Genomic DNA, 21,824 nt, shown 5'->3' on the forward strand with positions numbered 1-21,824 from the left:
TTGAGAATGAGGCTGGAAGTAACAATGATGACATCATCATTTAAAATACTTTCTCCTCATGAACGAAATGTACATTGTGCCTCCAGGATAAAGTCTAAAGAATAAAGTCTGGCGGTAATGTAACACTTACCAGAGACACCAAAAAAGAAGATATTATGTAAAACTCACTCTGTACTATGTTGTTGTTGTTTTATGGCGGTTGGCATCCGAGTGTTGCATTACCGCCAGACTTTATTCCTCAGACGTTTTACTATCTTTTAAACATGTTATAATGCAGTTTCCTCATCAAAGTAAACTTGTATTCCAGAATGTTGTGATGTCACGTGAGTGCCACCTTTTGGAATATAGTCTAATTGACCTACAAGTCCTTTTGAATAGTAGGATAATGGGTGTGTGGGTATTCTCTCTGCTCTTTAATGACAGGATATTTCTCTTGTTCCTCTCGTTCAGGACCCCTCACTGTGATAGACCCCCAACAAACCGAGGACATGGTGGACAACACACTGGCTCAGGTGGGACACAACCTGAGCCAGGCCATGAGGATCCTGGACTCCAGGTACAGCCTGAACGTTCTGTGTGGTGGGTTAGGGTTAGGTTGGTGTTTGGATGTTCTAACTGTGTCAGGCTGCTCAGATTTACCCCAGCAACCCAACACTCCAGTCTCACCCACTTCCAAGCCTGCAGTGGTTCTGGAAGCAAATTTTCAATATTTTTTTCCATAGACTTTTGTATTATATATTTTGTAAAGATGCATATTGTCTTTCACCAAGACCTGGAGATGTGTCCACTGCTCCTGACAGCTCTGTGCTGGAGTCTCATCCTGCTCCTCCTGCCCAGGATGTTTGTCTTTACGCTCTTTGCCAGCCTCTAAGTGGAATGTTTGTATGAGTCAGAAACAAGTTATAATTGGGATTAATGCCTCTGGTGTTGTTTGAGAAAGAGCGTGGAGGCTGGCAACATTCATGTTGTAGAATAAATAGAAGAAGCCCAAGAGTTGAAAGAAGAGGCATGTGCCTGGAGTTCTAATGCAGGAGAAGTTTATTTAGTTTATTTACAAAAGTACTGGACCTGGGACCTGGGACCCGGGACCCGGGACCCGGGACCTGGGATCCAGTCAGGACTCGTGTGTCTGACGTAGGCTGAGCTCAGAGCTGCGCTGGCAGTGTCTGACTGACACAGGGAAGTGCTCTTTTCTCCCACAATAATCTACTGACTTAAAGATGATCCCATTTGGTAAATCCATAGACATGTCACGATAATTACTAAATTACTATAATCAAGTTAAACAAATGATAAATTTAACAATATTTTTTGGGGCTCAGCTTTTATTGTGTAACGAATTATTAAAGTACAATTACAGGAAATGGAGCTGAGTTCTAAAACAGAGTCATCAATGTGACATTGAAATCACAGAGACAATTTACACTTAACTGACAGTATAAACAATCATTTGACAAAATAAAGGTGTTATATGGTATTATAGTTTAATAGTTTATCAAATCATAACTGGTTTCATTTATATGGATTTTGGCTCTTGTTTACAATCTGGTTGCTAGGTAACATGGAATTACCTCTACCTATGGCATATTTGTGCTCATTTCCAACCAGGAAGTACAATTATAAACATAAATGGTCAAACTAGGGACAAAAAGGCAAAATATTTAGTCTGTCATACAGACTTTAAGAGTAAAGGGCCCTTAAAGCCTTTAATGTCCTCAAAAACTGTCAGTGCTCTTAATATATGGATTACTTCTGGTTGTGCTTATTACTGATCTCGAAGAGCGCCTTTTGTGCAGAAAATACAATGTATATAATTGCCACAAATTAAATCAATAATATAAATGTATGCTTATTGGCCCCTCATTGTAGCTCTTTTAAGGATGATATCATTTATGAGTGAGATCAGCTCCATGGTAACGGGGAGGGGCTTGAAACTTTGAGAAAGTCATTTTTCTTTGGCTCACACCAACAACAAACAGATTTGTGAAGAATAAAAAGTGTCCTCTCTCCTTTGAGCTTGTGCGTTCTGTGGCTCCCCCAGCTCCGTCTAAACTCATGAAGCAGCGACATAAAATAAACTAGTCACGCTGAGTGTAGCTCGCACTGTTCACTCGCACTAGTGTGGACCTCCGTGTCTCCCAGTCGTTCAGCGCGAGTCTTGTTGACATGCTGGGTTCTGAGACAAAGACACGTGTGTGCGCACCCCACCGTGACTCGCGTTGCGCCTGGACACATTTCTGGTGTTTCAATTCATTTTTGTAATGCCCAAAATCACAACAACAGTTGCCTCTTGACAATCATCAAGTGGAGAAAATATGCCACAACAGTGACATTACTAAGGACTGGATGTCCCTCCAAAACTGATGAAAAGACTAGAAGGAAACTAGTCAGGGAAGCTGCCACGAGGCCTACAGCAACATTAAAAGAGCTGCAGGAAGTACTGGCTGTGTAGTACATGCCCATGACACGCATGGAGCTTCAGGGACAGGGAACGCAACAAGTCTGCTCTGAAAGAAACTGTGGCAGCCCGGAGGCAAACCACTATCATGTGTTTTGGGACTGTCCTGGTGCTCAAAAATATTGGACAGAAATGAACCCTGCACGGCAGACTGTTTTTGATGCTGCCATCCTTCTCAATTTTAGAACCGTGTACTTGGGCCTTAAAACTCCTGCCAATCAATGGATACCTTTCGGAATGTACATTTGGTGGCAGGAAAAAAGGCCATCACAAAGAAATGGCTGGCACAAAAATCCCCAACGATCAAGGACTGGACTGACATAGTAATGGACAACAGAGAAATGGACAAAGTGACATTCGGACTTAAGATTGACCGACTTTGGACCAAATGGGCTTTTAATTTTGATTTGATTGTGCCATGAGTGTTTAAATGTAGTTATTGTCTAGTTGTGTGTGTTTCTATGTTTTATATTAAAAACTAAATGTATATAAAACAAAAACGTGTTATCGTGACTGGTATCTATGTCTGTATCAATCAAACATGGCAAAATAGTCCTATAAATTGTTCTTGTTTTCATTTTTCATCAGGTATTTTTGCTGCCTTTTTACATTTAGTTTTTATCATAGAATATATACCTGCCACCACCAGATCCACACATTCCAATTCTATATCTGCATAAATACATACACACGTTGAATCACTTGGAGACGGTGAAGTGCACTTTAAAAGTTAGGAGCAGGTCTTTTAAACGGTTTACAACAATCTATGAATTTATCGGAAAGATGTTTGTTTTTACAGTGCGATGAACCCGCTCACAGACGGGAGGCGGAGTCGCAGCAGCATCCCAGCCCCCCTGCAGGGAGAGTATGAACACACACACACACGCACATGCACACACGCACACACACGCACCCACCTCTTCCTCCTCACCCTCTTCCTCCTCTCCCTCCTCTTCCTCCCCTCCCTCCTCTTCCTCCCCTTCCTCCCCTTCCTCCTCACCCACCTCAATTAATTTGACTTTAATCAAGTGGTAAACATTTTTTAGTGATCAGACACAGGTTTGGATTTTCTTCTCTACAGTTTAGCTCGTTTTTAAAGCAATTATAAAGATGAAATAAAAGTAAACCCTGTCAACTGCAGTGCCTCTGACTGATATGATCCTTCCCAAGCTTGTATTTACCTGAGGAGTTAACTCAGATGCACTGGCATCGTAAAAGGGAAAGAAATGCTCAGATTTAAACAAAAGCTTTGAAGGCTGTTTTGAAAATATAATTAGAAGAAAGTACATATACTTGGGCTAAAATATAAGGAGTAAAAGTACAAAGTTGCCAGATATGTTCATAATCAAGAGTTCAGATACGTGAGAAATCTATTAACAAATACTTTGTTACTTTCCACCTCCTGAAAACCCAAAATGTGTGTGCGTCTGTGCATATGCCCCTGCCATAGTGTCATAGTCTAAGTATCTCTCTGTGTGTTTGTGTGTCTGTGTGTGTGTGTCTGTGTCTGTGTGTGCGTGCGTGTGTGTGCGTCTGTGCAGTGGTCAGGATGTGGCGTCCATCCTGGATCTGGTTCATCACCTCATCCATGAAGAGGAGGAGGAGGAGGAGAGTGTCCAAACACAGTGAGTCCAGACTGAGCCGACCGCTTTCAATCTGCTTAAGGAACTTTTTTAATTTCACACAATTGTGAGTGTTAACAGAAATATTGTAATGTGATTTGTGTGTGTGTATGTTTTTAAATCAAGATGCAATTTTAATCGAGAACTGAAATGTTACCTGCTAAACTAGACATCTAGTACCTGTCTGGTACTGGTCTAGTTGTGATCTAGTTGCGGTTTTCTTAGATTTCCCCTAAAAAGTCCAGGGAATTGTTGCGCTAAATTATTCTTCATATTTTGCAATATGACCATAATGATTTTGTAAGGCTTGTTGTCATTTTTAGATGTTCATATCTAATTTCTACTGAAGGGAAGTTGGTAAATGTTAGGATCAATAAATAGAAGTCAATGTGTGTTTGTGCGTGTGTTTGTGTGTGTGTCAGGGGTCAGCAGGTGGGCGAGCAGGCTCACATGGCACTGTTGGGGCACAGTCTGGCTGCCTACATCTCCGTCCTGCCCCGGGACAGACTGAGGAGCATCGCTACGCGTATCCTGTCCGACAGCACGCTCTGGCTCTGCAGACTCTTCAGGTGGGACGCATCACTGCTATACAGAAGCACCTTTAACGGGACGATATCAGAAGCACCTTTAACAGGACGATATCAGAAGCACCTTTAACAGGACGATATCAGAACACCTTTAACAGGACGATATCAGAACACCTTTAACAGGACGATATCAGAAGCACCTTTAACAGGACGATATCAGAAGCACCTTTAACAGGACGATATCAGAAGCACCTTTAACAGGACGATATCAGAAGCACCTTTAACAGGACGATATCAGAACACCTTTAACAGGACGATATCAGAAGCACCTTTAACAGGACGATATCAGAACACCTTTAACAGGACGATATCAGAAGCACCTTTAACAGGACGATATCAGAACACCTTTAACAGGACGATATCAGAAGCACCTTTAACAGGACGATATCAGAACACCTTTAACAGGACGATATCAGAAGCACCTTTAACAGGACGATATCAGAAGCACCTTTAACAGGACGATATCAGAACACCTTTAACAGGACGATATCAGAAGCACCTTTAACAGGACGATATCAGAAGCACCTTTAACAGGACGATATCAGAAGCACCTTTAACAGGACGATATCAGAAGCACCTTTAACAGGACGATATCAGAACACCTTTAACAGGACGATATCAGAAGCACCTTTAACAGGACGATATCAGAAGCACCTTTAACAGGACGATATCAGAACACCTTTAACAGGACGATATCAGAACACCTTTAACAGGACGATATCAGAAGCACCTTTAACAGGACGATATCAGAAGCACCTTTAACAGGACGATATCAGAACACCTTTAACAGGACGATATCAGAAGCACCTTTAACAGGACGATATCAGAAGCACCTTTAACAGGACGATATCAGAAGCACCTTTAACAGGACGATATCAGAACACCTTTAACAGGACGATATCAGAACACCTTTAACAGGACGATATCAGAAGCACCTTTAACAGGACGATATCAGAAGCACCTTTAACAGGACGATATCAGAAGCACCTTTTAACAGGACGATATCAGAAGCACCTTTTAACAGGACGATATCAGAAGCACCTTTAACAGGACGATATCAGAACACCTTTAACAGGACGATATCAGAAGCACCTTTAACAGGACGATATCAGAAGCACCTTTAACAGGACGATATCAGAAGCACCTTTAACAGGACGATATCAGAACACCTTTAACAGGACGATATCAGAACACCTTTAACAGGACGATATCAGAACACCTTTAACAGGACGATATCAGAACACCTTTAACAGGACGATATCAGAACACCTTTAACAGGACGATATCAGAACACCTTTAACAGGACGATATCAGAACACCTTTCACGCGCCCGCCCAGTAAGAAGACCTTAAAGGTTGAATGGACGATTTTTTTGGCCCAAATCTGAGTCTTATTTCCTCGTGGCGTGGACTGTCCATTAGTCCTGCCACGTGTCAATCATAGAACGCACCTACCGCTCACCTGCAGCCGCGTGGGGCTCGTTTCCGCATGTCTAAGCGCATTGATCTATCATAATATAGTTCCCTCAGTGTACGGGACAAAATTAAGACGGAGAAAGACAGTTCGAGCTGACGCAGAAGAGATGAAAATCTACGGCGACGAGAGATGCGATGCGCTCCGTCGTGCTAATAAACAAACGCACGTGTGTGTTGTATTTCCCCATGTGTGGACAATAAAGGATTATCTTATCTTATCAGTCCACACGGGGGAGTGGCATGCGCACGGGGGAGTGGCATGAGCACGGGGAGTGGCATGAGCACGGGGGAGTGGCATGAGCACGGGGGAGTGGCATGCGCACGGGGGAGTGGCATGCGCACGGGGGAGTGGCATGAGCACGGGGGAGTGGCATGTGCACGGGGGAGTGGCATGAGCACGGGGGAGTGGCATGAGCACGGGGGAGTGGCATGAGCACGGGGGAGTGGCATGAGCACGGGGGAGTGGCATGCGCACGGGGGAGTGGCATGAGCACGGGGGAGTGGCATGAGCACGGGGGAGTGGCATGCGCACGGGGGAGTGGCATGAGCACTTCCATCTGAGTTCTCAAATCGCCGAAAAATCGTCCATTGCGCCTTTTAAGGAGTGTTCCAGTTCTTCTAGAACTATTTAGCCCGGCTGCCCTGGAGGCTCTAGAGCGCACGGCCCAGGCTTGCCGTACACGGCAGCAGTTGCCGGGGGTCTCGTCGACTGGCTCAGGCTGCCCCTCCCGTTTCTCTCATGTCCATAATGCTGTCGACTCGCGGAGTTGAAGGACAAGCGGTCATGAGAATGGAATTCAGGGTAAAATAACCAGTCTCATGGGCAGGGACCAAGTTGCTCTTTGCCAGATTGACCCACATACCCAACTGCCCGATGTGGTCGAGGACAGTTTGGGTGTCTTGAACAGCCTGCAGATTTTGCCTAAGCAAACCAGCAGGTAGCAAACAATTCAACGTTTTTCCGCTTACAACTCGACAAACCTGCTCGCGAGAAGAAGAAAGGGACTCTCAGGGGACTGGGCTCTCGGTGTCACGTGACTATTATAGCCACACGTGGGTCACAGAAAGGTCACAGGTGACTTTGTTGTCATTAGTTTCTCGACCTGTGCATCCGCTAAAGATGATCATTCAGTGCTTAAGGCCTGCGGCGGTCAGAAGGGATGAAATAGAACTCCTCAGGTTTCTCAGTTCTTTGGCAGTAAAACGTCTTCTGATTTGGCTGCTTCCATTACAGTGAATGAGATGGAACATTCATTTCAGGACCATCTCCTCTGAAAGGGCCAATATTGCTCCATAAAAACACAATACACTAAATGTTGGAGTGTTACAGTTCTATGTCTGTTCTGTCAGGTATGAGAATGCGTCCGCGTACTTCCACGAGGACGACAGGGATGGACTGGTCAGAGTGTGCCGTCTGGTGCTCCATGCTCGCTATGAGGAGTACCCCTCGGAGGGCTATGGGGCGTTCACCTCCAAACAGCCTGTCATCTACCTAAGCGCCTCCTGTAGGCCGGGCCTGGGACAGCACCTCTGCGGACAGGTACAGATTCCCGCTTTATCTGTCACTGAGTAATACTTATAAAGTTATTCTGAAGATTCTGCTAAAATGAAGCACTAATACTATTACATGACATTAAAATATTGTATTTGGTTTAAAAATAATGGGGTTTGAAGGGCAAATAAACAATCAATTTTGCCATCTTAATTATATATCAGATTTACCTGAATCAAAACGCACTGAATGAAATGAGATTAGTGTGAGCACCAGGCGGAGCCTCCCACAAAGTCAAGGTGTAAATGTGTTTGACTGCAATTTCAATGTTTTCAATTTTTCATTTCTATGCAGCAAATCCAATGAATTTGAGCAAAAACAATGTTTAAAAAAACACTTTTAGCCCCTCCTTCTATGTCTTTGTGTCTTTGGACAATTCACGCCTGGAAGTGAGATGAAAAACCCCAAAACGGTTTGGATGCATCGGGAGCTCTTGCCGTTTGATTGTAAATTACACATATTTTGATGATTTACACAGTTTCAAATAATGTACTACAGTAAAGATCCCTAGCTAAGAATTACCCAACGTTTCAGGTTACTGGCCACTATTTGGACTGTGGCCTGTGGCCTGCATGTTCAATCCAAAATGACATTGTGTCTGTGTCTGTGTGTCTCTGTGTGTGTGTGTGTGTGTCTGTGTGTGTGTGTGTCTGTGTGTGTGTCTGTGTGTGTGTCTGTGTCTGTGTGTGTGTGTCTGTGTGTGTCTCTGTCTGTGTGTGTCTCTGTCTGTGTGTGTGTGTGTGTGTGTCTGTGTCTGTGTCTGTGTGTGTCTGTGTGTGTCTGTGTGTGTCTGTGTGTGTCTGTGTGTGTCTGTGTGTCTGTGTGTGTCTGTGTGTGTGTGTCTGTGTGTGTGTGTGTGTGTCTGTGTGTGTGTGTGTGTGTGTGTCTGTGTGTGTCTGTGTGTGTGTGTGTGTGTCTGTGTGTGTGTGTGTGTCTGTGTGTGTGTGTGTGTGTCTGTGTGTGTGTCTGTGTGTGTGTGTCTGTGTGTGTGTGTGTGTGTGTGTGTCTGTGTGTGTGTCTGTGTGTGTGTGTGTGTCTGTGTGTGTGTGTGTGTGTCTGTGTGTGTGTGTGTGTGTCTGTGTGTGTGTGTGTGTGTCTGTGTGTGTGTGTGTGTCTGTGTGTGTGTGTGTGTGTGTCTGTGTGTGTGTGTGTGTCTGTGTGTGTGTGTGTGTGTCTGTGTGTGTGTGTGTGTGTCTGTCTGTGTGTGTGTGTGTCTGTCTGTGTGTGTCTGTGTCTGTCTGTGTGTGTCTGTCTGTGTGTGTCTGTCTGTGTGTGTCTGTCTGTGTGTGTTCTCAGCTGGGCCTGCCTCTGTCCAGCCTCTGCACTGTCCCCTGTAACACCATGTTCGGGTCCCAGCACCAGATGGTAGGTCCACACTCTGAGCAGCTCCACCTACTGTCCTGGCAGAGGGAGAATGTGGGCCAAATATTTCACATTTTAAAGGCGTGGAGGAGCATTCACTCTACAGAGAGGACTGAATCTGACCTGCTAAACTAGTCCAAGAATCCTATGCATTTCAAATATTTTTAATGTGGTCAAAGCTACAATTAGTAGCTTTCTAGTAGGGATGGAAATATCAATATCCAAGTAACAATACACCGATACTGACTCAGTACAAATGTGGGTATCGATACTATGCCAATTATAAGGCAAAGCATCACTTTTAGACAGGTCAGGGCCATTTCTTCATTATCTTGTGTCAAAAGTAGTGAAAGTGAAGCCTTCCAGTCACAGCACAGAGCCACAATATAATGAAGCCTCAAAATACTGCCATCTACTGGGAATTCAACGGTATTACAAATAATATAAAGTTGATTCTGAAGGTTTCTACCAGTGTTTAAAAACCTTTGCCAATTATAACTAGAATATGTATTAAATTTCTGATTTCACACAAATGGAAGCCTTGGTCACGGTTATTTTGAGGCTTCATTTTGAATCTTCTTTTTGCCATCACTCGTTAAAACAGCTTCAGCAGGAGCTCATTGGCCTGATCCATGTGTCAGCGTTCTGTTTGTCCTTTGGAGCCTATTTAAAACCCTTTTTAACATGCATTTATTGAAATTACTTCACCAATAAGGTTCGACCAGAATGAGTATTGGTATCAAAAAAATGTACCCCCCAAAAAAACTTTCATATCATACCAAAAAAGTATCAGTTGGTCCCGATTGAACCTGTTGAGATTCTTTACACTTGTTAACCAGATTATGGTTAAAAAATATTTATACATTTGTATATTTATATTTTTATATTAAATAGAATCACATACTTATTTCTGAATTAATGACTAATGTGTAATGTCTGCAAAATCGTGTGTCTGTGTGTGTCTGTGTGTGTCTGTGTGTGTGTGTCTGTGTGTGTCTGTATGTGTCTGTGTGTGTCTGTGTGTGTCTGTGTGTGTCTGTGTGTGTCTGTGTGTGTCTGTGTGTGTCTGTGTGTGTCTGTGTGTGTGTGTCTGTGTCTGTCTGTGTCTGTGTGTGTCTGTGTGTGTCTGTGTGTGTCTGTGTGTGTGTGTGTCTGTGTGTGTCTGTGTGTGTCTGTGTGTGTCTGTGTGTGTCTGTATGTGTCTGTGTGTGTCTGTGTGTGTCTGTGTGTGTCTGTGTGTGTCTGTGTGTGTCTGTGTGTGTCTGTGTGTGTCTGTATGTGTCTGTGTGTGTCTGTGTGTGTCTGTGTGTGTCTGTGTGTGTCTGTATGTGTCTGTGTGTGTCTGTCTGTGTCTGTCTGTGTGTGTCTGTCTGTCTCTGTCTGTGTGTGTCTGTGTGTGTCTGTGTGTGTCTGTGTGTGTCTGTGTGTGTCTGTATGTGTCTGTGTGTGTCTGTGTGTGTCTGTGTGTGTCTGTGTGTATTTGAGGATGTGGCGCTGCTGGACAAACTGGTGCAAGAGGACCTGGACTCGGGGAAACTTCCTCTGCTCCTCATCGCTAACGCAGGTATGCTACACACGCACAACACGCACGCACAACACGCACGCACGAGCACGCGCGAACACACAATATACAGGAACAAAGTCTCCTGAGTCCCAAGGAACGTCTACTCGGACCAATAATACCAAAAGTGAAATGTGGTCTGAAGGCGGTTGTCCCGCTGGTCAGAGCTGCAGAGGACTCTTCACTTTGTTATCCTGCGTATTTTCCTTTAGCAGTCCTTGGTTTATGTTACTGGTACTTACAGTATTCTGAAGTATTTACCTAGAGAAACCCCCTTTTGTCGGTGTAATCCCCCATTCGACCAGGAGTGTTCCATTGTAGAGAAAGATTCAGTTGCATCTTCTGGACTCTGTCACAACAAACCCCCTTTGAGTTCTTTATTAGCACCAGAGCTTTCTCAGTAGTCAAAAGTCCTGTACCGTCAGTGCTGTTGTTGTTGCTACTTTATTTAGCGAGATGCATAAAAACGTGCAGAAAAATGCAGGTACTCTGAACCAGACTCATTTCATCTGAATATATCTTCTTTGTAATGTAAGAGAGGTGCATGTGTTGTGAACAGGCACCCCAGCGGCCGGCCACACCGACAAACTGTCCCGCCTCAAGGAGCTGTGTGATCAGAACAACATGTGGCTCCACGTGGAGGGGTGAGGAGCATTGTGTGGTCCACGCACTCCAAATATACCTTTTTATTCTATTCTATTCTACTCCTTTCTATTATTTTATTATTATTTTATTTTTATCTTTTTATTTTATTTATCTGTTTTATTTTATTTTCTTCTCCCTCCATTCCCTATTAAGGAGTTTTGTTAATAGAAGAACTCTTATAAACAAAACAAAAAACTCTTAAGAGTGTGTTTTTTGAAACTTCCTATAATCTGTCCTTTCCTCCTGTTTCTACTGCGTTGTAACAACGAAATTTCCCCATGTGTGGACATTAAAGGATTATCTTATTTTATTCCATTCTATTCTATTCCAATCAACGTATGATTGGTTCAATTTATTTTTTTATTTCAAAAGAAAAAAGGAAAAGGTTTGTTTTTCAAAAAAAAGAAGGTTTGTTTTTCATTTTGATTCAAACAGATGCATCTTCTGAGCGTGGGTTCTTTATTTAATTCACCTTTATTTGTTTTGCACCACGTGAAAGGTTCTGGGCTGTACTAATGGCAGTACTGGGCAGGGCTGAGCTCGTGAGTGACAACCATCGGCGAGTGCTCAGCCCTCCGATGCCTAACGCTGGGACTGTACGGGCCATCGCTGTGCAGTGCTCAGCGCCTCCTGGTCCTGGTCCTGGTCCTGGTTTAGTCTTAGTCTGGGCAGACTGGGAACCGCTCCATTCCCCGGGGATGAAATCGAGCTCTCCGTGGTTCCCACTAACGTATACTGGGCACAGCACCGCCCTGCTACACACTCGGCTCTTTGCTGGACATCTCCACCTCCTGTATGGGGAACTGGGCCAAGTGCTTCAGTGTTGGACCCCTGGTACTGCGCGGTCTGGGCCCGACTGGGCCGTCCAGACCTGCATGTGGTCAGGTTGGAGAGGAACGTCTATTTGGGAAACTTCTCCCTTGACATCCACCCATCCACAGACTGCACCATGGGAGGACTTGATCCCCACGTACCATCAGACTTCCCTCGGCTCCAGAGCTGACCACTGTGGGCTCTGTCCTCGCGCCCTCTGGACCATACAGTATCCCACCGAGCACTCGTGTCCACCTGTGCGTAACAGTGCGGTGTTGGGCTGGACCTGGCCTTGGTTTAGTCCGGTTGGATTGGAACAAGCCCGAGAACGTATGCTCCAATCCCCGGCGGTAACTGACACTGACCCACCACACAGAGTGTGAGCCACGAAGAGCTCGCTTTCACCCCTCGGAAATGGGACGCGTGTCCATGGGCTTTTCCCAGTCTGCCTAGACTAAATTGAGACTAAACCAGGTCCATAACCTGGGGGGAGCGGATGATCCTGAGAAGCGTACACCCCCAGACCAGATCAGCTGTAACCAGCTCGAGCCCCACTGCCGGTACAGCACAGAACCAACTTCTGCGACGTGCCAAACAAATTAGATTAATTAAATTTTCATCAAGCAGTTCTCCCACAAGGCTGTGATTTGGGGCCAAAATTATTCATACTTTATCTGAATGACATTTGTAAAGTGTCTAATATATTGAAGTTGAAGTTGACTTTGTTCAGGTCACAGGACAGAGATGGGGTTGACACAATTTTAGAAATTTGTTGATTTAAAAGCTATATTTGAAATTAATAAAAGTGTGCGTGTGCCCATTACTTTTGACATTTGAACAACTTGTACTTTTTGCAGAATTGTCAAATTTTCAAAAGTATTAGTTTTCCCCATTTAAATGAATTTGCACAATCCTTTCTGCTTGAAACCAATACACTTGGCAATGTATTTTTCAGTTGTATATATATTTTTTAATATTACCAACCAAATAAACTTGTTTATTCATTCATTCAAATAAAGAAGCCACGCTCCGAGACTGTATTTCAGTATTTGATTCCCCCCCTTTTTTTGGTTATCAAATCAAAAATGCATTGAAACGAGTTCATACATTTATTCCATTCTATGCCATTCTAAATTATTTAGAAATGTATTTTATTTATATTATGTTCGAGTCTCCTAAATGTGCTGCCCTCTTCCCTCTCCAGGGTGAACCTGGCGACCTTGGCCCTGGGGAACCTCAGCTCTCCTGTCATGGTCCGTGCTCACAGACTTGTGGATATCTGTGGGTTTAGGCCCAGATGTTTGACATGATGTTCTCTCATGTTTGTGGACAGGCGGCCGCCCGCAGTGACAGCCTGACCCTGACCCCTGGACTGTGGCTGGGTCTTCCAGCCGTGTGCGCGGTCACTCTGTACAGACACGAGGACCCTGTGCGGGTATAATACTGTATTTTACACAAAGCTGAGCAATTTTAAGACATTCCAAATGGTTCTCAATAATAGTAATGTCTTACACTTGTAATTCACTTTACAGGCTTGTCAAAACCTCTCAAAGTGTTCCACTGTGTCATCCTTCATTCACATATTCTATTCCTCCAACCTTCAAGGTGTGGGCAAGAGCGCCACCACAAATTGTTCAAATGATAGATAAAGTCACACTCAAGCTCATGATGAGATGTGCACTGTATGGAGAGATGCATGGATGTGTTTACCTGCTCACTCAGTGCGAGACACCAGAGGAGGTGTGTTTACAGGGCTGTGGGCGGCGCACACACTGTTAGCACGCTGACACGTTAGTTTGTAGCCCCCTGCACACTGCACGATGGACGCACGCAGAAGATGAAATCCTGCCTGATTTTGAAAGCCTAAATATTCTACAGTGGAAGCGACACACCTTCACACACTCTCTACTCTCTCCTGTGGTGCTTTCAGTCCCTGTCGGCAGGCCTCATGTCCAGTGGGCCCCTGGAGAAGCTGAGGGCCCTCCCCCTGTGGCTGTCCCTGCAGTACCTGGGACACAGTGGCATCGTGCAGAGGATCCAACATGCTACAGCTCTGGTAATGCTCTGTCCTGTTTACACCAGGCTATTTATTCAATGACCCCACAGCATCTCCAGAGACTGTTTGACCTGGTTCATCTCACACTCTGCGGTTACTGAGAATTCATAATCAAATGCTCTGTAAATGATCAGTTCAGATGTAAAAAGAGGACTGGCGGTTGTAATCATTTAGTGATGAGTTGTGCAGCCTTAACAACGGTTTGTCTCTTCAGAGTCAGCAGCTCCAGCAGAAGCTTAAATCCCTGACCTCCATCCAAACTTCAGTAAGTATGAATAAAACATCTCATTGTATTCTACAAAGAAATATCTCTAAATGACATTCTGGTACTGTTCCAAACAGGTTAATTTGGTCTTCTTTACATTCTTTACGTAGTCTGTTTCCGCTAGAAAATACTACTAAAATACCATGTACACAGTTTAGTGGCAAAAAAGTTGTTACACTCTTAAATCCCACTTTGACGTAAACCGAGAATCCTCCTGTATGACCTGAGTGCAGTCAGCTGTAGAGAGCGACACTCTAGCGCTGTAGAGTCGGCAGTCGCCCCCAGTGCAATGCACCTGAGGAAATCAAACCCCTGTGTAGTAATACCAGAACATCTCAGCCTGGGATACAGTGTGTGGCTGGTCACCTTGTCTGCATTGTTTATCCTTCTAATACTGTAGACTCCATACTAAGGCAGTTCAAGGTTCTTGTGTTTGTTACATAGAGTGCATTTCTGTCTGCTCAGGGCACAATCACAGTGAAACATGCACAGATAAAACAATCTCCTAAAATGCAGTTTACAGAACTGCTCTGAACTCACGATTGGTCAGAGGTGCTTAAACCAGTGCCTTATACTCACAGGACGTGCTGGAGGCAGAGGTGTCTCTGCAGGAGGCCTTGAACATGGTAAACTACAGCCAGAGCTAGTGTTGTTAGATTTGACTTTAGACTCTCAGGGACGCACTGAACAAGCGGTGAGGAAGCATCACAGGGGTGAGTGTGGGACAGATGCAGTCCTTCAGGCACCACTGTCCTGCTCCTGTGGGGGGGTGTAATGTGTGCAGTGTGTGCAGTGTGTGCAGTGTGTGTAGTGTGTGCAGTGTGTGCAGTGTGTGTAATGTGTGTGCAGTGTGTGTAGTGTGTGCAGTGTGTGTAATGTGTGTGCAGTGTGTGTAATGTGTGTAATGTGTGTGTAATGTGTGTGTAATGTGTGTGTAATGTGTGTGTAATGTGTGTGTAATGTGTGTGTAATGTGTGTGTAGTATGTGTGCAGTGTGTGTAATGTGTGCAGTGTGTGTAATGTGTGTAGTGTGTGCAGTGTGTGTAATGTGTGCAGTGTGTGTAATGTGTGCAGTGTGTGCAGTGTACAGTGTGTGTAATGTGTGCAGTGTGTGCAGTGTACACTGTGTGTAATGTGTGCAGTGTACAGTGTGTGTAATGTATGCAGTGTACAGTGTGTGCAGTGTGTGTGTGTAATGTGTGCAGTGTGTGTAATGTGTGTGCAGTGTGTGAGCCGTGTGTGTGCCGTGTGCAGTGTGTGTGTAGAGTGTGGGGACCAGAGTTAGCCGAGCTGCTTGTTGCAGTGTGTGTAATGTGTGTGCAGTGTGGGGACCAGAGTTAGCCGAGCTGCTTGTTGCAGTGTGTGTAATGTGTGTGCAGTGTGGGGACCAGAGTTACCGGAGCTGCTTGTTGCAGTGTGTGTAATGTGTGTGCAGTGTGGGGACCAGAGTTAGCCGAGCTGCTTGTTGCAGTGTGTGTAATGTGTGTGCAGTGTGGGGACCAGAGTTACCGGAGCTGCTTGTTGCAGTGTGTGTAATGTGTGTGCAGTGTGGGGACCAGAGTTAGCCGAGCTGCTTGTTGCAGTGTGTGTAATGTGTGTGCAGTGTGGGGACCAGAGTTACCGGAGCTGCTTGTTGCAGTGTGTGTAATGTGTGTGCAGTGTGGGGACCAGAGTTACCGGAGCTGCTTGTTGCAGTGTGTGTAATGTGTGTGCAGTGTGGGGACCAGAGTTAGCCGAGCTGCTTGTTTGCAGGGTGCAGTGTTCCCGATGCCTGCTCTCTCCGGGGCTTCTGTGAGGGATGTTCTGGGCTCTGTCCTGCTGTCTATTGTAGGTGCGATTTAGCCTCTCTTTACCCCCTCACACGCCCTCACTCCCTGCCATCAGCTGTGCGGTCAGGCACCTGTGGGACGTGCGGCCAGCTCCATCACACGGCTCATGAATTATCATAAGGGATTTGCTCACTGGTCAGTCAGTCGTGGCAGAAAGGGGGGCATGTCCTACTCAAAGCGAGGGTATGTAGGATTTAAACATGTGTAAACATGCTGACATCACATGTAGCATTTAACGAGAACAATTAATGAATTACAAATATTGGACATAGTGGACAAGATGTCGGTTTTCATGTGGTTGTCAAGTTGATTATCCAATCAGAAGGCATTCTGATCATCTCAGTATTCTCACATTTGGTTTGCTATTTCCTTTGACTCAAACCTAAAGCCTTTTCAGAGAAGAATCCTTCACTGAATCTGCGTCTCCAGCCACCACACGAGCACTGCTCTGATTTCCCCCACGCTTCATTCACAAAATTCTCTTTTCACGCGTATTTAGGTCAACTTTAATTCAAACAATTCTCAGCACATTATCTGTGACATTAATACAATACACTGCACTTTGCGTACCTTTTGGCCTTGTGTAATTCCAAATAATAGTGCCTCCTCCTTTGGCCAAAGCTGTGACATTCCAGTGTGTTTTTTCCATTAATGTCACGTTCAGGATTTAAGTTTATTACTAATTACTGTATGTTGTTTTTTACCAACATACACTCTCTCCGCACCGTTAAGCCTTGTTTTGCGTCATCCGTACATTTTTGTTGCTTCATTGAGAATAGAAGAAACACATGAGCCATCGCCCTGAACCAGCGACGGCCCGGGCTGTTACATGAGGCTTTACAGCTGTTTGAATCCCAGAAGAGCACCCGAGGGAGACGAGTGAACACATCAAGTCATATATACAGTATATACTCTAAGTTCGGTGATGGACTTTAGTTAGTTGACATTATGACACATTTCATGAGCCTTAAGTGATGTCCATTCAGCTTTGCAGCACTTCATTTCACTGTAAACAAATACATGATCCTCCCACATACAGATGCACCCGCCCAGCACATGTTAAGAACTCTATCATGGTGTCAATCAGGACTGAATCTTAACATGTTACATCTCCAGCTCAGGTGGGCCCATAGTGACAGTGCATGCAGGCTTCAGACCCCTCCTCCTCACGCTGTCACATATGAGTGACAGAAGCCGGTGTTCTTCATGTGTGTGTGTGTGTGTCCTTCAGGTAGAGGACGAGCTCAGTTCTCCTGTGGTGCTCTTCAAGTTCAGCCCGGACAGAAGCTCCGGTAAGCCCTTACTTTTACTAATGAAGCTTGCCCCGCAGAGAAATATAATGTAATGTAAAGAGTAAAGCCCAAACATTATTGCTAAGCGATAGAAAGTCTTTTGCTGATGCACAGGTCGAGAATCTAATGATAACAAAGTCACCTGTGACCTCTCTGTGACCCACGTGAAGCTATATAGTCTCGTGAGACCGAGAGCCCAGTCCCTTTCTTCTTCTCGCGAGCAGGTTTGTCGAGTTGTAAGCGGAAAACCATTAAATTGTTTACTACCTGCTGGTTTGCTTAGCCCCGAGACTTACGTCGAGGCAGCGAGCACTCTCGCCCCTCAGAGGCTGTGATAGCACCGGCGTTCTGCAGCTAGGTGGATGTAGCCACCGCCGGGTAAGTACAGCTGATTACTGATTGTTTCAGAGCTATGTTAGCTTTCTTTTTGACTTGTTTTGAACAGTCATTTTTGAGCAGCCGGTTTCGTTCCTGCTCCGTTTATTTTGTGCTACTGCCGTATTTGGCTCAAGCGGCCGCTTTCGTCCCGCATCCATGCAAGATGCCCCCCAGTTTGGCCTGGGCCATATGCCGCCTGTTGAGCCGGCTATTGCCTCACTGATCGTCTCCCCGGAGGAGGGCCTTAGGGCTAACCCGAGGTGCCCGAATCCGCAATGTCAGATCACTGATGAATTCTTGTGCTGGGCATACGATGTGGGGGCACGGATGGGTAGGATGGGGAACTCCCTTTCAGGACTGAATCTTAACATGTTACATCTCCAGCTCAGGTGGTCCCATAGTGACAGTGCATGCAGGCTGCTGCATGCAGGCTGCTGCTCGGTCTTTCCACTGGTCTGGAATAGTCTAATGTGGATGTACCGACGCAGGGAATGCTTGATTGCACGTTTGCTCTTATGTCCAGGGAGCTTGGTCGCGTATTGTCCACTCTGACGCAGGCTCACCGACAGGTGTGGCTGGATCAGTCTCCCCTTACGAAACCATGTAAGAGGACATTAAGGAACGTTCCAGTTGTCCCGGGAGAGCTCTTTGGTGCGGCTGCGCTTGAGGCGTTAGAACGCACTGCACAAGCGAGCCGGACTAGGAGCCAGTTGGTCGGTCTCCGCAGACAGAGCCCTCAACGTGGTGGCCTGCCTGCGTCTGGCACTCGTTGGCCCGTACAACCACCACGCGTCCACGGGGCGAACGGCCCTTTGATCGGATGAGGGTGGCCCGGACTCCAGTCTCGGGACCACCTTATTCTGCCCAGCCCATCCAGCGGGCCAGGGGGGCGGCACTGAAGCCAGGCCGCCGAGGGTCGGACTTTTTACTCCGGGGCAGTTGGAATACTGGGCTGCGCACACAACACAGACGTCTGGGTGTTGTGCACTCTCTCCCAGGGTTACCACCTTTAGTTGCACCGTCGGCGTCACTTCCATAGACCTCAAGGATGCCTACTTTCATGTTCCAATTGCATCGTGCCACCAGTAGTTTCTGAGCTTTGCATTTCGAGGTCGTCACTACCAATTCAGAATCTTTCCATTCGGTCTGTCTCTGTCGTTGAAGGTTTTCACCAGATGTGTTGCTGCAGCTCTGGCTCCCCTCCAGGCACACGGTTTAAAAATACTACCTTACCTGGACGACTGGCTGGTTTGTGCTCCCACTTACAGCCAGGCTGTTCAAGACACCCAAACTGTCCTCGTCCACATCGGGCAGTTGGGTATGTGGATCAATCTTGCAAAGAGCAGCTTGGTCCCTGCCTAGGAGACTGTTTTTTTAGGGATCACCCTGAATTCCATTCTCATGACCGCTTGTCCTTCAACTCCGCGAGTCGACAGCATTGTGGACATGCTTTCCAGTTTTTGGGAAGGCAAGGTGTTGCCTTTTATTCTCTACCTCATTCTCTACTGTAGTGCCAATGGGGCTCCTTTCTCTTCGCCCTATGCAAATCTGGATCAACAGCCTGCACTCAAAGCCCGCACGGGCCATTCACAGGTGCCGACGAGTGCAGGTGTTACCCCGGTGTCTCGAGTCCCTGTCTCAGTGGCGAGACCGGTCCTGGATAGAGCAGGGTGTTCCTCTTGGCTCCCTTCCGTCTCAGAGGGAGATGGTGCACACGGATGCGTCTCTCACAGGATGGGGTGCGACATGGCAAAGGCGCATGGCACAAGGAACGTGGTCTCCACCAGTCAGCAGAGAGCACATACATGTGCTAGAGCTGATGGCAGTACGCCTGGCGTTGGACTACTTCCTTCCAGTTGTGCGCGGCAGACATATCATGGTTCACTCAGACAACACCACGGTGGTTCATCACATCAACCACTTGGGGGGCACCAGTTCGATGAGACTGTTGGACTTGACTCGACAGCTCCTTGTGTGGGCTGCTCCCCACTTTCTCAGTTTGAGAGCATCCTACATACCCGGTCCAAGGAATGTGGTGGCGGATTTTCCATCCCGTCAGTGTCCACTGCCTGGGGAGTGGAGACTTCACCCAGAAGTGGTAGACAACATTTGGGGAATGTTTGGCAGGGCAGAGGTTGACCTCTTTGCGTCCAGAGAGGCGAGTCACTGTCCCCTATGGTTTTCCCTAACGGACGGTGCTGGTCCTTTGAACGCATTTCCACCACTCCATTTTCCCGACCATGTTGAGGGTTCATCAAGGGGGACACAGCCTTCTCCTGATGGCTCCTTTTTGGCTGGCCAGGGTTTGGTTTCCGCTGCTGCACCTCATCTGCTGCGGCTCCCTTATGGCCCGTTCAGACCGGTGCGGCAAAAGCGTCCAGTTTAGCACCTCCTGCGTTTTTGCGGCGCGGCTTCCGCTTATTTGCGGCGCGATTCGCCGAGGAGCGCGGCGAGGCGGGCGCGCTTTTGCGTTTTCCGCTCGAGACGCTTTGACGGGCGTAAAAGCATCAAAGCATGCAGGCGGTGCAGCAGCCAATCAGAGATGACGCTCCGGTGATGTACGTACACATTTCACCCCGAGAATTATTTTATATTATAAAATGTGTGTCCTGTTTACATGCATCTTTTTCATATATATAATACTGGGGAGTCTGTGGGAAATTCAGTGGCTATTTAAAGATGTACTTATTTAATTTAGTGTTGTGGACGTCCAGTCCTCTGTTGTGGACGTCCAGTCCTCTGTGTTGTGGACGTTCAGTCCTCTGTGTTGTGGACGTCCAGTCCTCTGTTGTGGACGTCCAGTCCTCTGTGTTGTGGACGTCCAGTCCTCTGTTGTGTTGTAGACGTCCAGTCCTCTGTGTTGTGGACGTTCAGTCCTCTGTGTTGTGGACGTTCAGTCCTCTGTGTTGTGGACGTTCAGTCCTCTGTGTTGTGGACGTTCAGTCCTCTGTTGTGGACGTTCAGTCCTCTGTTGTGGACGTTCAGTCCTCTGTGTTGTGGACGTCCAGTCCTCTGTGTTGTGGACGTCCAGTCCTCTGTGTTGTGGACGTCCAGTCCTCTGTGTTGTGGACGTTCAGTCCTCTGTTGTGGACCTGAAGCTGCTGGTGATTGTCCTGTAGAAATCCCCAGTGGCAAGAAATCTGAATAATAAAACAAACAAATAACTATATAGCCTAAATTTAGTTTACTTGTACTTTCATTAAATATACCACAATCGAATTTTAAATGGTGCACTAGAACAAAATATTAACGCTATGAAAACTATGTTTTTTTTACTAAAAAAAATATTAATTTTTACTATCTATGTACTTTTCATTGGTTTTATACACAACCACAAGCATATACACAGCACATACACAGCAGATACACAACAGATACACAACAGATACACTTTATTATTGCGCTCAAACATGAATATTTCTGTACTGACCTGATGGACAGATGGACAGGCGTCTGTAGTTGTTGTCCTGGTACATGTCCGCGCACCATTGCGGGAAAACAAGTCATCAAACAGGACCCGGGACAAACGAAACTACAGCTGAGAGCGATGTTTATCCAGTCTTGAAGCAAATGATGGTATTGACTCAACTGGGATCACTGGTGGATCCAGACACGCCGCCGAGCGTCTCCGTTTTTGGGCTTTGAAGAGCAAATACGCAAAAGGCACTTTCTCAACTTTGATCCGCCATTAGAGAAGCCAGACTGACCACACCTCCACTGCGCATGCGCACGCGGCAAACGCGCGTCTGCTTACTATATTTCGTCTCTGCTCCGCTGCGTCGAGAACGCGGCGTATTTGCGTTTTTCTTCATGCGTACTTGCGTCCAACTTCGCCATAACGCGCGAATAGGCGTTTGCGGTTTGAACGGGCCATTAGACCCCTTTTCCACAGGAGCGATCTCCTCTCCCAGCTGGGAGGGAGGATTCTG

General features: G+C 46.2%; 1 protein-coding gene across 1 annotated transcript in view; it reads left to right on the top strand.

The window, feature by feature from the left end:
* The first annotated feature begins 450 nt into the window (after positions 1-450).
* pdxdc1 (pyridoxal-dependent decarboxylase domain containing 1) overlaps positions 451-21,824 on the top strand; it is a 29,653-nt gene continuing 8,279 nt past the window's right edge. The window contains exons 1-13 of the mRNA XM_072442307.1: positions 451-556; positions 3,258-3,323; positions 4,000-4,083; positions 4,503-4,649; positions 7,493-7,682; positions 8,991-9,059; positions 10,542-10,620; positions 11,177-11,261; positions 13,280-13,328; positions 13,409-13,510; positions 14,006-14,131; positions 14,346-14,396; positions 17,457-17,517. Of these exons, the coding sequence (XP_072298408.1) occupies positions 489-556; positions 3,258-3,323; positions 4,000-4,083; positions 4,503-4,649; positions 7,493-7,682; positions 8,991-9,059; positions 10,542-10,620; positions 11,177-11,261; positions 13,280-13,328; positions 13,409-13,510; positions 14,006-14,131; positions 14,346-14,396; positions 17,457-17,517 (1,177 nt within the window). The 5' untranslated portion in view covers positions 451-488. The remainder of the gene's footprint in view (positions 557-3,257; positions 3,324-3,999; positions 4,084-4,502; positions 4,650-7,492; positions 7,683-8,990; positions 9,060-10,541; positions 10,621-11,176; positions 11,262-13,279; positions 13,329-13,408; positions 13,511-14,005; positions 14,132-14,345; positions 14,397-17,456; positions 17,518-21,824) is intronic.

The sequence above is a fragment of the Eucyclogobius newberryi genome, unplaced genomic scaffold (assembly GCF_026437365.1).
Source record: "Eucyclogobius newberryi isolate DKJ021-1_F unplaced genomic scaffold, fEucNew1.0.hap1 SCAF_13, whole genome shotgun sequence".
Taxonomy (NCBI): Eukaryota; Metazoa; Chordata; class Actinopteri; order Gobiiformes; family Gobiidae; genus Eucyclogobius; species Eucyclogobius newberryi.